Source organism: Electrona antarctica (genome assembly GCF_951216825.1).
Source record: "Electrona antarctica genome assembly, contig: scaffold_577, whole genome shotgun sequence".
NCBI lineage: Eukaryota > Metazoa > Chordata > Actinopteri > Myctophiformes > Myctophidae > Electrona > Electrona antarctica.
The window spans coordinates 5,001-17,500 of record NW_027637798.1 but is presented as its reverse complement, the minus strand read 5'-3'; the positions used below and the strand labels follow the sequence as shown (position 1 = coordinate 17,500).

The 12,500-nt window shown below is 44.6% G+C and overlaps 1 protein-coding gene across 1 annotated transcript in view; it reads left to right on the top strand.

The window, feature by feature from the left end:
• LOC306918651 (dachshund homolog 2-like) overlaps positions 1-12,500 on the top strand; it is a gene marked incomplete at both ends in the record, with an annotated part of 14,497 nt that overhangs the window by 433 nt on the left and 1,564 nt on the right. Inside the window, 2 exons of the mRNA XM_079531539.1 lie at positions 8,348-8,500; positions 11,493-11,537. Of these exons, the coding sequence (XP_079387665.1) occupies positions 8,348-8,500; positions 11,493-11,537 (198 nt within the window). The remainder of the gene's footprint in view (positions 1-8,347; positions 8,501-11,492; positions 11,538-12,500) is intronic.

Below are 12,500 nucleotides of genomic sequence, written 5' to 3'. Positions count from 1 at the left end.
TTTACATTGCCAAAGCAAAAGTGGAACAAGACGCTGTGTTAAATTGTTGCAACTTAAGAAATTCTATACAAAACCATAAGAATTGTGCATTTTATGTCGGAAATAGTTGTACACATCCACTTACTGTAAGAAAGATTACCTGGGGATTAACTTCTGAAACACATGACAGCAGTATCTCTCTCTCTCTCTCTCTCTCTCTCTCTCTCTCTCTCTCTGTCTCTCTCTTGTCCTAAATATCTCTTATCCTCCTATATGGGTTTCCCTTTGTTTTCCTTATTATTATCATGAATCCATTGGCTTTCTTTACGTCTCTCTCCGTCCCCACACTATAGGCTATAGTTTGTTTCCTTCCATTGTTTGCAGTCGTGTCTTTCCCAGCGCGGCCCCAGCGTGTCTGTTACAGCGAGAGAAACAGACACAACAACAACAACAGCAGCAGCAGCAGAGAGAAAAGAAAGAAATATCAACTGAATGAAATGAAAGAAGACGAAAGACAAGAGAGGCGAAAAGGAGGGGGCGGCGAGGGAGTGAGAGGGGGGGGTTGAGAATGGAAATGAGAGGCAAACGGAGAGAGACAAAAGAGAGAGAGAGAGAGAAATGGTAACTCTATCGGGGCATTTATGAGGTCAGCCGGTGAAAAGAGTTTCAGAAGAAAGGAGAGAATCAAAGTAAATTAGAGAAACTCTAGCCTGTTGCAGTGAGAAGAAAGGATATCTCTCTCTCATTCTGTTTCTTGTCTTTTTAGGTCTCTCTCTCTCTCTCTTTGTAAATATAGAAAGAATATGGATGATAAATGTGACTTCGTCACTGAGAATGAAATGAGAAAGACGAGAGAGAGAAGACAAAGAGCGAAACGAGAATGGAGGGAGAGAGAGAGAGAGAGAGAGAGAGAGAGAGAGAGAGAGAGAGAGAGAAATGGTAACTCTATCATGCCATCAGTCAGGTCAGTTGAATAAAAGAGATGTTTGAGAAAGAAAAAAACAGTTGAATGTGAGAAAGACAGAGAGAGCGAGAAAGAAAAAAACAGAAAGAAGACACTGTTGACGTTCTTTTTGTTTTCTCGGTCGGTAATACAACAGGGGAACAAAGCGTGCTGTAGGACAACTGTGACGTGCGCATGTGTGCACGCACAGGTATTGTCACCACCATTCAAAGTAGTTAAGTCGCTCTATGGGGTTTTTATTTATAATCACCCAGTGAAAAGTATCAACAAGAGCTTGCGACTAAATAATATCTACATTGGATGGATCCGCTGATTACTTTTGAGGGGTGCTAGCAAATCGTTTGTTCACGGCAGTAAAATGACAACGTACCGTAATACGATATCAATACATAATTATTGTAACTGATTTTGTGTCATACAAGAAACATAAACAAAGCCAGTGTGGATAAAGGAAAGAAACAGTAGATTGAAACGGAACCCGAGAATTCATAGAAGAAAGAAAAGGAGCCATAATGGAAAACGGAAAGAAACAATACGACTGTAACCAATGTGGAAAAAGCTTCAAAAGAAACAATACGACTGTAACCAATGTGGAAAAAGCTTCAAAAGAAACAATACGACTGTAACCAATGTGGAAAAAGCTTCAAAAGAAACAATACGACTGTAACCAATGTGGAAAAAGCTTCAAAAGAAACAAACACGCATGACGCCCCGGGTTAGAAAAAAACATTCAATCCACATCCATATTCTTGACGTACAAAAGCAAAATAAATTGGTGTGTCCCTGGCTGGCTGTAGCATATAGCATATTTTCACCACCAAGCGCACGCGGGTGCCGTACTTAGTTTAGACTTAGTCATTGGTTAGACCGTTCATTAGTCCTACAACCTATCTCAAACCCTCACCCTCACCCTAACCTCCCACGGGGCAGCACACCTAAACCTAACCTTAACCCTCTCCCAACCCTTAACGCACCCCTCACCAACCTTAATCCGGTCGTCTTACTGCACCCCTCACCATGCTATGTCTAACTAATGCTATGTCTAACCAAAGTATGCCTCCCGCGGAGGCGGGGCGGCTCGCTGGAACCGGTCCCGGCCCCGGCCCCTTGGGCATGTTCCTGGGGGTCTGGATGTTCCGTGGACCCCCACACGGTAACTCTGTCATTTCTTGACTGTTTCGGACGCGGGACGGCTCGCCCCACTCTGTAATTTTTTTTTTTTATACAGTGTATATATATAATTTTTAGCTGCTTCTTTTCACCTGACAGGGGAGAGTTTCCTTGGCCGGACGTAGCGCGTGAAAGGAACACGTTATTCTGACCAGTTCCTTTCCCCTCCATCAGGCGCCCCGGCTGGCCAGGGGGAGGCAGTTTAGAGACCAGGTTTACTGCACGTTTTTCGTGAGGGTACCTACCCTAGGGGACACAGGGAGAACATGCAGACTCCACACAGAAAGGCCCTTTCGCCAACCCCCGCCTCGGGTATGGGCACTGATGACGCGGAGGAGAGAACAGTCCCCCATCGCTCACAGCGTGCGTCCCCAGCGGGAATCAAACCCGGGACCTTCTAGCTGTGAGGCGACAGCCCTACCGACTGTGCCACCGTGCCCCCCTGCATCCACTGGTCCTCATACCAGTCCGTGAGGATATTGCACGTGCACGGTCAAGAGGTGCACGCACACACAGCCACAAGTTGGCTATTGTGATGGGTGCTGGATCAGAATAGATAATACTGTAGAAGGAGAAGGTTTGCAAAACGTCTCAATTCTCCCAACATATACACGATGTCATGGACGGCGATCTCAGACTTTTAAATCAAACCGTGGTGGACTTTCAGACGCCTTTTCTCGGTGTCGAGGCTCAGATTGAGGCGATTGAACAGAACGCCGATGTTAGCAGCTCAATAAAAGATCCGCACCAACTCGCGGTTACTATATTAAATAACGCTTCTGATGAAAGTGAACGTAACTATAGCGGCTGATCCGTGATGGCCAATTACTACTTCCGGTAAAAACACAGCATTCGTTGGGTGTACACACAATTTGTGGGAGCATTCAGACGGCGTGCAGGCCTCCTCCTTCTTTTTTTTGTGATCAGTACTTTATTTGGATTTTTTTACAAATAAACAGAAAAAACAAACACAAGCAACAACAACAACAGAATACGTATACAAAAACATAATATAAAACAGGGAAAGACCAGATAAACAAATAAAAATAAATCAAATCAAAAGTTTAAAGTAGTTTACACAACCAAACACGCAGCATCATCAACCGTATCATATGTATACTAATACAGTAAACGATCAAAAGGGCATTGCCTGACCATGGATCACATCAAGGACCTGCAACATGACTCATATTTATCTAACTGATTATTCATCTTAAAACTTCTCCAAAGCAGCCACAATACCAAGCTGAGTGAACCATACATGTGCTGGAGGCCAGGCCTCCTCCTTCTTTACAATATATTGCATGTAGGCCCTTCAATTGGCGAAACACTACATTTTATTGATAACAGAACATTAACTCAATGGTCGCCAAGGACTTATTTAACTTCTTTTTCATGATGTCCTGGAGCGCCAAGGACGTGTTTTTCGTGTTTATTAGACTGTTGTTTAGACTTTTTTTTTTGAAAAAAATAAAAATATATAAAATAAAATAAAAGATATATGGTGGCGGTCTGGGACTTTTGGCGCCCCCTGGTTGCGGTGAATGAGTTTTAAACGTTGAGCCTTCATCAGCGTGTGATGACCACACGCTGAAGGAAGTTATCTTCTCATGGAAGGAACCTGATCACAGTTAATAAGGATATTACCTCAGCTGGTTCCCCATCCACCTTATAAGTTGTCATGCAAGTAAACAGTAACGCACGCACGCACGCACGCACTCACAGAAAAAGGAACAATGCACAGTATGTGAGACTCGTCACATACTGCATTGCACATCGCCATGGCGATGTCCCAGATGAACCACCTCAACACCATCGCCAACATGGCCGCCGCCGCACAGCAGATACACACACACACCACTCACACACACACACACACACACACACACACACACACTGGGGTCAACCTCATGTATTATCTATGAGGGAGGGGATCAATATGTATAAATCGAACCTTGACTTCACACACCATGGCATGGACAGAAGAGGACTGTGTGTGTGTGTGTGTGTGTGTGTGTGTGTGTGTGTGTGTGTGTGTGCGTGTGCGTGTGCGTGCATCCTCACTGTACATCCCTTCCTTTCATTGTATTAAGGTCAGCATTTTGAAGCATGTATTCTGGCACACACACACACACACACACACACACACACACACACACACACACACACACACACACACACACACACTGTGTTGGGGTGAATATGATATTAGCCGGCCTGTCTCCTTTACATAAGGACAGATCTGGTGTCCGTTTGCTGTGCATTGTTTCAACAACCATTCAAAACCACCCACACACAGTCACACACACACACACACAAACACACACACACACACATACGCACACACGAACACACACACACCGGCTTTTTCTTTTTTGACTGCTCATTTCATTTAAGTTCTCGCTCACATGGAATGGGCGTGAGGACTGCTTTTATGTTGCCGTGTGTATGTGCGCGCGTGTGTGTGCGCGTGCGTGTGTTTGTGTGTGTCTTTGTTTGCACAAGACTGTGTCCATCAGTCCCTGCCTATTCTTCACATTTATATTTATATCACACTGTATTGTTGGTATTATTATGAGCGGGCCCCGTGTATAGATGTGACTGTGTACACTGCTGTGACGCTCTGACCAGCCAATAGGAGTTGCCAGTGCAGCGGGCAAGGTGTCGGTCCCCTGCCGGCTCCCCCCAGCTCTCTGTGGTGCCTGAGCGTTTCACCTCCACATTGTTTATTTAACACAGGTTAGATACGGAGAGACTAAGGGCCGATTCATACTCCTATTTTACCGCTGTTTCGGCGCTGTAGTGCCGAAATGATTTCCAGCTCGTCAGAAATTTTCAGTAGCACAGAAGAGCCGACTTTAGGACGGTACCCGCCCCCCCCCCCCCCCCCCCCCGAACCTCAAATTACGTCACATTGTAGGCTCTACAGAGCCGAACCGACTTTTATTCGGCTCTAAAATAGGGAGTATGAATCGGCCCTCCTTCCTACCTTAACCCATTTAGGCCTGACCTTGAAATTTAAAAAAAATCTTCTAAGTCCTCCAGTTTTCTGAAATAAATATTTTCACGATTTTTCAAAAATAGCAGACCTACAAGCTCATAGCGCGCCACTCGGTGGCGCGCTATGAGCCCAAAATGGGTTAAGCGCAGTCCCGCCCCCGACGAGGGCCCAGGAAAGAATTCCCCGTTCATTTCCCCCATAAACTTTTCAAAGAGTATTTATTTAAAGACGTTTACGCCGCGGACAAAGCCAACTCTTGTTGTGGCAAATCAGGGCAGGGTACGACACTTGTACTGTTTTGTTTTTCTTCTTATTAACTCTTAATCCGCCACCATTAATTAATAGCGTACTGCCAAGGTTTTATCACGCGTAACACTTACTTTGAAGAGCCAAATATCCGTGATCGCATGTTACAGTGACAAACTGCTGTGTGTGGTGTCTTGACCGGTTGTTGTTCTCTCGGTCGGTGGTGGGAAAAACCCGACCGCGAGTATCACAGCGCCTGCTACAGGCCGTTGAAAACCCTTGTCTTCACCAGAAACGGCCCCCTCAATGTCGTTTCTGAGATACAGGGCTTTGAATGCAGGGCTTAGAATGGAAGTGGATGTGCGCGCATCTTCAAAATGGCCGCGGCCACTGGATTAAAGAATACAAGCCCTGGAAAATGAGAGTCTTGTGTTTGGCGGGCTAGGGTACTAATTTAACCCTCCGTGTTTGCCGTTTCTGATGGGCTCCACGCTAATTATTTGATCGGCCCAAAACATTGTGTTTATTGTCATGATTTGTCACAATAAGAGTTGGCTCTGTCCGCGGCGTAAATGTCTTTAAATAAATACTTTTTGAAACGCCTATGGGGAAAATGAACGGGGAATTATTTCCTGGGCCCTCGTCGTTCTGAAAGGGGGCGGGACTGCGACGCTCTATATGCACACAGGTGTTACAGATGATACTAATGAAGGCTCTGTTCCATTCTGGTCAAACAGAGTGAGGTGCTGCTGTTGTGCATGTTGGCTCACTGGAAACACTCTGCTACACCAGTGGGTCTCTAAGTGTTCTCGATTGGGTTCCTTTATTATTATTTGTATTATTATTACCCCCTAGAACACTAAACACGGGTGATTTTCACCTGGACTATTTAATAAACTTTTATAATTTGCATAATGTTGCTGATGTCTGTGTTGGGTGGGTCTTTCAGTACCTTCATGATGATCAGCGACATCATAGGAGGTTTGTTTTTTTGTGAAAAGTCATGATGACATATTAAAGAAGACTACCTCAATTTTTGATGGAATGTTTTCCTCACCCTATCCCGTAACCCCGGAGGGTCGTTGGGGCACCACAGAATATTTTACATTGGGTAAAAAATACCCGAGTTTAGTGACAAAAAGGATGTTTAGTGTTCTATAGGGTTAATTGTATTGAGAGAGAGAGAGAGAGAGAGACACAGAGAGAGAGAGAGACACAGAGACAAAGACAGACAGAGTGAGAGAGATGGACAGAAAGAGGAAGTGTGCATGAGGGAGAGGGGGAGGAAACGAGATGGACGGCGAGGAAACGAGAAGGAGGGGAAATAAAAACGGGGGACCCACGAGAGAGAGAGAGCAGGTGTGAGGAAAACAGAGATAGACTGACTGAAATATAAAGGGTTGAAAGGATGATGGAGGGAGGGGAGAGAGAGAGAGAGAGAGAGAGAGAGAGAGAGAGAGAGAGAGAGAGAGAGAGAGAGAGAGAGAGACGTAGATGGAAGATGGATGGAATGAGTGGAGCTTGCCAAGTAGGGAGTGACAGTGTGAGAAAAAGACAGAGGAGAGAGAGTGCGAGAGAGAGAGAGAGTGCGAGAGAGAGAGAACATCTGTCCATCTGTTTACCCTTGCTTTCTTCCCCTGGTGTAAATGGCAAAGGGGACGGGGCCCAGCTGTCGTGCACACACACAGTCTCTCTCTCTCACACACACAGACACACACACACACACACACACACACACACACACACTGGGGAGTTGGTCGGCAGTAATAGAGAGAGACTGCCGCTAATTCAAACTAATGGAGAGAGATGAAGACGGATGAGAGAGAGAGGGAGAGAGAGAGAGAGCTACACAACTGCAAGTATAAGATGATGAGAAAGCACTTGTACTGTATGCACACACACACACACACACACACACACACAGTGAGGGAGGGAGAAAGAAACCTACACTGTGAGGGTCCCAATGAGTGAGGGAGAGAGCGAGAGAGGGGGCGAGAAAGGAAATGAGACGTACCACACACAGAGAGAGAGAGAGACCGAGAGAGAGGGAGAGGGAGCAACACATAAAACAGATGGAGAGAGAGAGAGAGAGAGAGTTGACTTCTAACTTAACTGGATTTATTTCTCGGTCTCAGACGGCAGCTTCTGTTCTTCCCACAACAAAACCACTTTCTGTTTTTATCTCTCATCCCTCTGCACCGTTTAACTCCTCCGAGGTAATTTCATTTATCCATTTGTAACTCTGCGTGTCGTAGCTATCTATCTCCCGCTGAATAAATACCTCCAGGCTTCCATTTGGAAACAGAGGTGGGGATTCTTCTTTGCTCTTTTCCTAAATTGCTCCTCGATTTTGCTTTGACCTTTTTATTGGCACAGGACGGCGGTGAACTCCCCCGGCGCTCTATACTTCTTCGCACGCGATGAGTGTCTCGCAAAACTACCGAAAATAGCCGATCAATAAGCTCATAACACGTCATGTCACACACACACACACACACACACACACACACACACACACACACACACACGCAGTACAAGTACAGTACAGCACCACTCAGTTCAGACAGGTCTGATTTTCTTTAATGAGATGAAAAGGTTTGAGAACAGCACTGCAAAGTAACAGTTGTGAACATACAAGGTTTCTGTACCTTTGACCTTAACCCATTCTGACCTGAGATCAGATTCTAAAAATGTCTTCTACATCCTGACAGTTTTCTGAAAAAGCTATGTTTCTAAATTCTATGTCAGTCGTTCTTCGATTTTTCAAAAAATAGCAGACCTACAAGCTCGTAGCGCGCCACTCGGTGGCGCGCTATGAGCTTGTAGATCTGCTATTTTTCAATAGCTAAAGCATAACATAATGCTAATACCAAAACGGGTTCCCGCCCAAAACGGCTTAACATCTTGTTCAACAAATCTCCATCCTGAGCCCTGTGCAGGCCGCCGGTGATCCAACCCCCTCTGTGTGTCTGTGTCTCTCTACCCAGGAGGGAGCGAGTGCTCCTGGGATAAGGAGCGGCTCACCAGCCCCCCCTCCGGAGTCCACGGCGGAGGAGGTGCCATGGGAGGGAGGGGGCCGGCCATGGGAGCTGTCACTCAACAGCAGCTGCAGCAGCAACAGCAGCAGCTATTGGCTAACAGTGAGTGGACCAACACGGACGGATAGCACACAATGAACCCTAGATAGAACACTAAGGCCTCACTCACACATACACCTAGCATACAACAATGTTGCATGGTACAGTAGATGTAAACAAAGGGTAAGTGTCATGGCCGCCCCAATACATGGTTTGACACAACATTTTTGTTGTACGGCTTCCGGCTGTGTTTCGACTGCCCCCCTCCCCCTCATACAACAAAAATGTTGTGTCAAACCATGTGACTCCCATTGGAAATGAATTGCGAGCTTGCATCAGTCAACAAGTCTCATGCATCAGCTATACAGCAATCTGTTGTGCCGGTGTGAGTGAAGCCTTAGTCACACCATCACTAAACACACAATGAACCCTAGATAGAACACTAAGGAACAACATCACTAAACACGGCTAGATTTTACCCAAAATATATTGAAGTACAGCAATGCATGGCAACTTGACGTAGTCTTCTTTAATATTTCATCGTGACTTAAAAATGAAAAAAATGAAAAATACATAGATATAATTTCCTAAAAGAATTGAGCTGGGTCTGAGAACTTTTCCTTTCTCCACTCATTCCTGAATCCTGGGACATGTGAGAATGGTCTAGTGAAGAAAAAAGAAAAGAAAAAAAGAAGCCCATTGTGGGTATGGGATGGGTACAGTAAGGGATTTTTCTCTATCACTCTAAAGCAGGGGTTCTCAACCCGTGGGTCGCGACCCCTCGGGGGGTCGCCAAATTATTTTAGGGGGTCCCCAAATTATATAAAAAAAAAATATATATATATTTTCACGATTTTTCAAAAATAGCAGACCTACAAGCTCGTAGCGCGCCACTCGGTGGCGCGCTATGAGCTTGTAGATCTGCTATTTTTCAATAGCTAAATTATAACAATGCTTAAAACACCAAAAGGGGTTCCCGCCCAAAATGGTTTAAGGTTATTGTAGCAGTCAATTGATATTGGGGGTCGGGAGGGGGCGGGGCGGGGGTCCCGAGACATTGCCAAAGCATTTCCGGGGGTCCCCGGCCAAAAACGTTGAGAACCCCTGCTCTAAAGGAGTGAACACCTGCCTGTAGAAAATAACAGGGATGCGGACAGGGAAACAAACCTACCTTCTATGATAATACACCTCACACACCTCACACCTCAGACATCAGCAACATTATGAAAATTACAAAAGTATAATTGTCCTTGTGAAAATCATCCGTGTTTAGTGTTCTAAGGTTAGGGTAAGTGATTTGCTTTGGTTAAAATAAGTGTTGTAATAGTTCTATAGTCTGATAGTACACAATGCTATAGAGTGTTTGTTCAGTAAAAGGAGTCTCCATGTCTCTCCGGCTCTTTATTAAACAGAAAATGCATTTTCATACCAATACCAATTCTATCCAATCAGGTTAAAGAACTCAGTCTCAGGATACACGACGGTGGCTCAGGGGTAGAGTTTCCGGATGGTAACCGCAAGGTCGCCAGTTCGAACCCGGGCTCCCCCAGAGTTAGTGTCGAAGTGTCCTTGAGCAAGACACTGAACCCCTAATTGCTCCTGATGTGCTGGTTGGTACCTTGCATGGTTTCCGCCGCCATCAGTGTATGAATGTGTGTGAATGGGTGAATGTAATGCACAATCTATGTAAAGCGCCTTGGATAAAGGCGCTATATAAATGCACCATTTATATACAGATTAAACAAGTTAAATTGTAAGTGATGACACAACGATTATGAGCAGACATAATTGGAATTGGAAACCTATAACATTATAATAAGATAAATGTATGGATACTCTCTCCTGATATGGCTGAAATGTTGTCAGTAAAATATTGTCTGTTCATCAAAGAGACGGAGACTGAACCAACACTCTACAGCAATGATTACTATTAGAATATAGTGCTTAAAATATATTTGATTTAACCAAAACAAATATAACTTAACTTACCCTACCTTTAAGCGAGCACAACAGACAACACACACGTGGGCAAATGCAGCAACTACTGTAGATGGTAAATTAACCCCCCTTTTTTTAAGTGCAGCTTATAGAAGAGAATGTCTGACAAATTCCATTTCATAGTTTCATAACCGACAAACATTTAATAAATCATCTAATTATGAATAACTGTTAAAACATACCAACTCTTTTGGCATCAATTTCTTTAACTGTTTTCTTTTCTCAGTTAAAGAAGTCATCACCAAATCTCTGACCAACCGTGCCCCTGTCAATCTGAAACATTCAAACAGTAACAGCTGCTCTATTGTTTTAGAACAGAACTATGGATCAATTGTCACATCAGTGTGACAAAAGAGATGTTGTGCTGTTGCCCGACTCTGAAACTGTTGCATGTGAATAACTGTCACTGTGAAGGCGAAAAAAGGAGCTGTATTTTGTGTGTGGGGAGAGGAAGGCGTGGGGTCTGCTCCAGTGTTGCCCGATTTTGCGGGAGAAATGAGCATGCAGGACAGGTGGAGGAAAACAAGGTGGAAAACAAGCCCAAAAGAAGCAACTATGAATGGGCCACAGCACTTTAGAAATGACTGAGGTCACAGGCTGGGTCACATGAAGTCTGAGTTCCACATTGAAGCGCATGGGTGGGTCCCGAGATCCACATCATTGCATGTTATTGTTTTTAACTCTAGCATTGTTTCAAACTCGATTTAATAGCTTCTGTATTTGACATGGCAGAGAAAGATTGATATTGTAACATTACGGCCGGGGAATCAAACCCTGACCTCCTAGTCTCAGGTATAGGACATTCTAACCACAAGGCCACTGAGCTGGCTGACCACAATGAGATGGTCTTAATTGATTTAACTAATTCGCCACCGAGATCGTCTTTTGACGTTTTATTTTTTTTAATATTGATTACGTTTCACAACTGTGTTCTCCTAGCGTCTGTAACACTCCGGTTCCCGTTGCGATGAAAAGTGAAAAGTCTGTTGGCTTATGCTGTCTATGAGTCTATGAGTTTTTTAGAATCCTAATATGATATCTCGGATTCTTCTTCCAGGCTGCGTTTTTGATCAACACAAGCTGGATTTGCAGCTCATTTCAGGTGAATTAAAGAACATTTGCGGAAATCTTTCACTTCCCATTTCAACGTTTCCGAGAGAAACTGCTTTCAAAATAAGACAGTTCTGGTCTTCGAGTATAAATTCAGCCACCAGATGGCGGTGAATGAGTTAACAACAGAGCACTGCATGTTTGGAATCTGACTTGATATGTGGGCCTTTTATTTTGCCGTTTACTCTTTTTGGGGGTGAATGATGGTTAAGCACTTGAAGTTTCTAAATCTCTTTTACTTTTCACCCAAATCATATCAGATATCGAAGCTCTCCTGCAAAATGTATGGCCACTTCCTCTAACTCAGGGTCACATGCAGTGTACACAAACCATTCCAGTTATTTATGGCGCACAAAGTACAACCACACACACACACACACACACACACACACACACACACACACACACACACACACACAATGTGTTAATGTGGCCTGCATGACACAATGTGTGTGTTATATTAGTTAATGTGCCCCATCTAAGCTGTTCCCATCTCCTATATTAACACTCCAGCCTGATTAATCAGCACACACTCTCCTAAATCACCCCATTCATCACACACGCACGCACGCACACACACGCGTGCGCACACACACACACACACACACACACACACACACACACACACACTCTCTGACGCAACATTGATTATTCTGTCACCTCAATTGTCACAACCGCAGCAATCAGTGTTATTGTTTCATTGGAATGAAAGCTGCTGTGTATGCGTGTGTGCTTGCATTTGTGTGTGCGTGCTTGCATTTGTGTGTGCGTGCGTGCGTGCGTGCGTGCGTGCGTGTTATGTATCTGATGGATAAAGTCCTCCATTTTGAGTCCCAGGTCATGGTTGTCTTTTGGAGTTCAAGGTGAAAGGGTTAAGAGATGGATAGGTGCTAATGGAACAACGTCTTCATGTTGTGTTGCATGTGTGCGTGCGTGCGTGCGTGCGTGCGTGCGT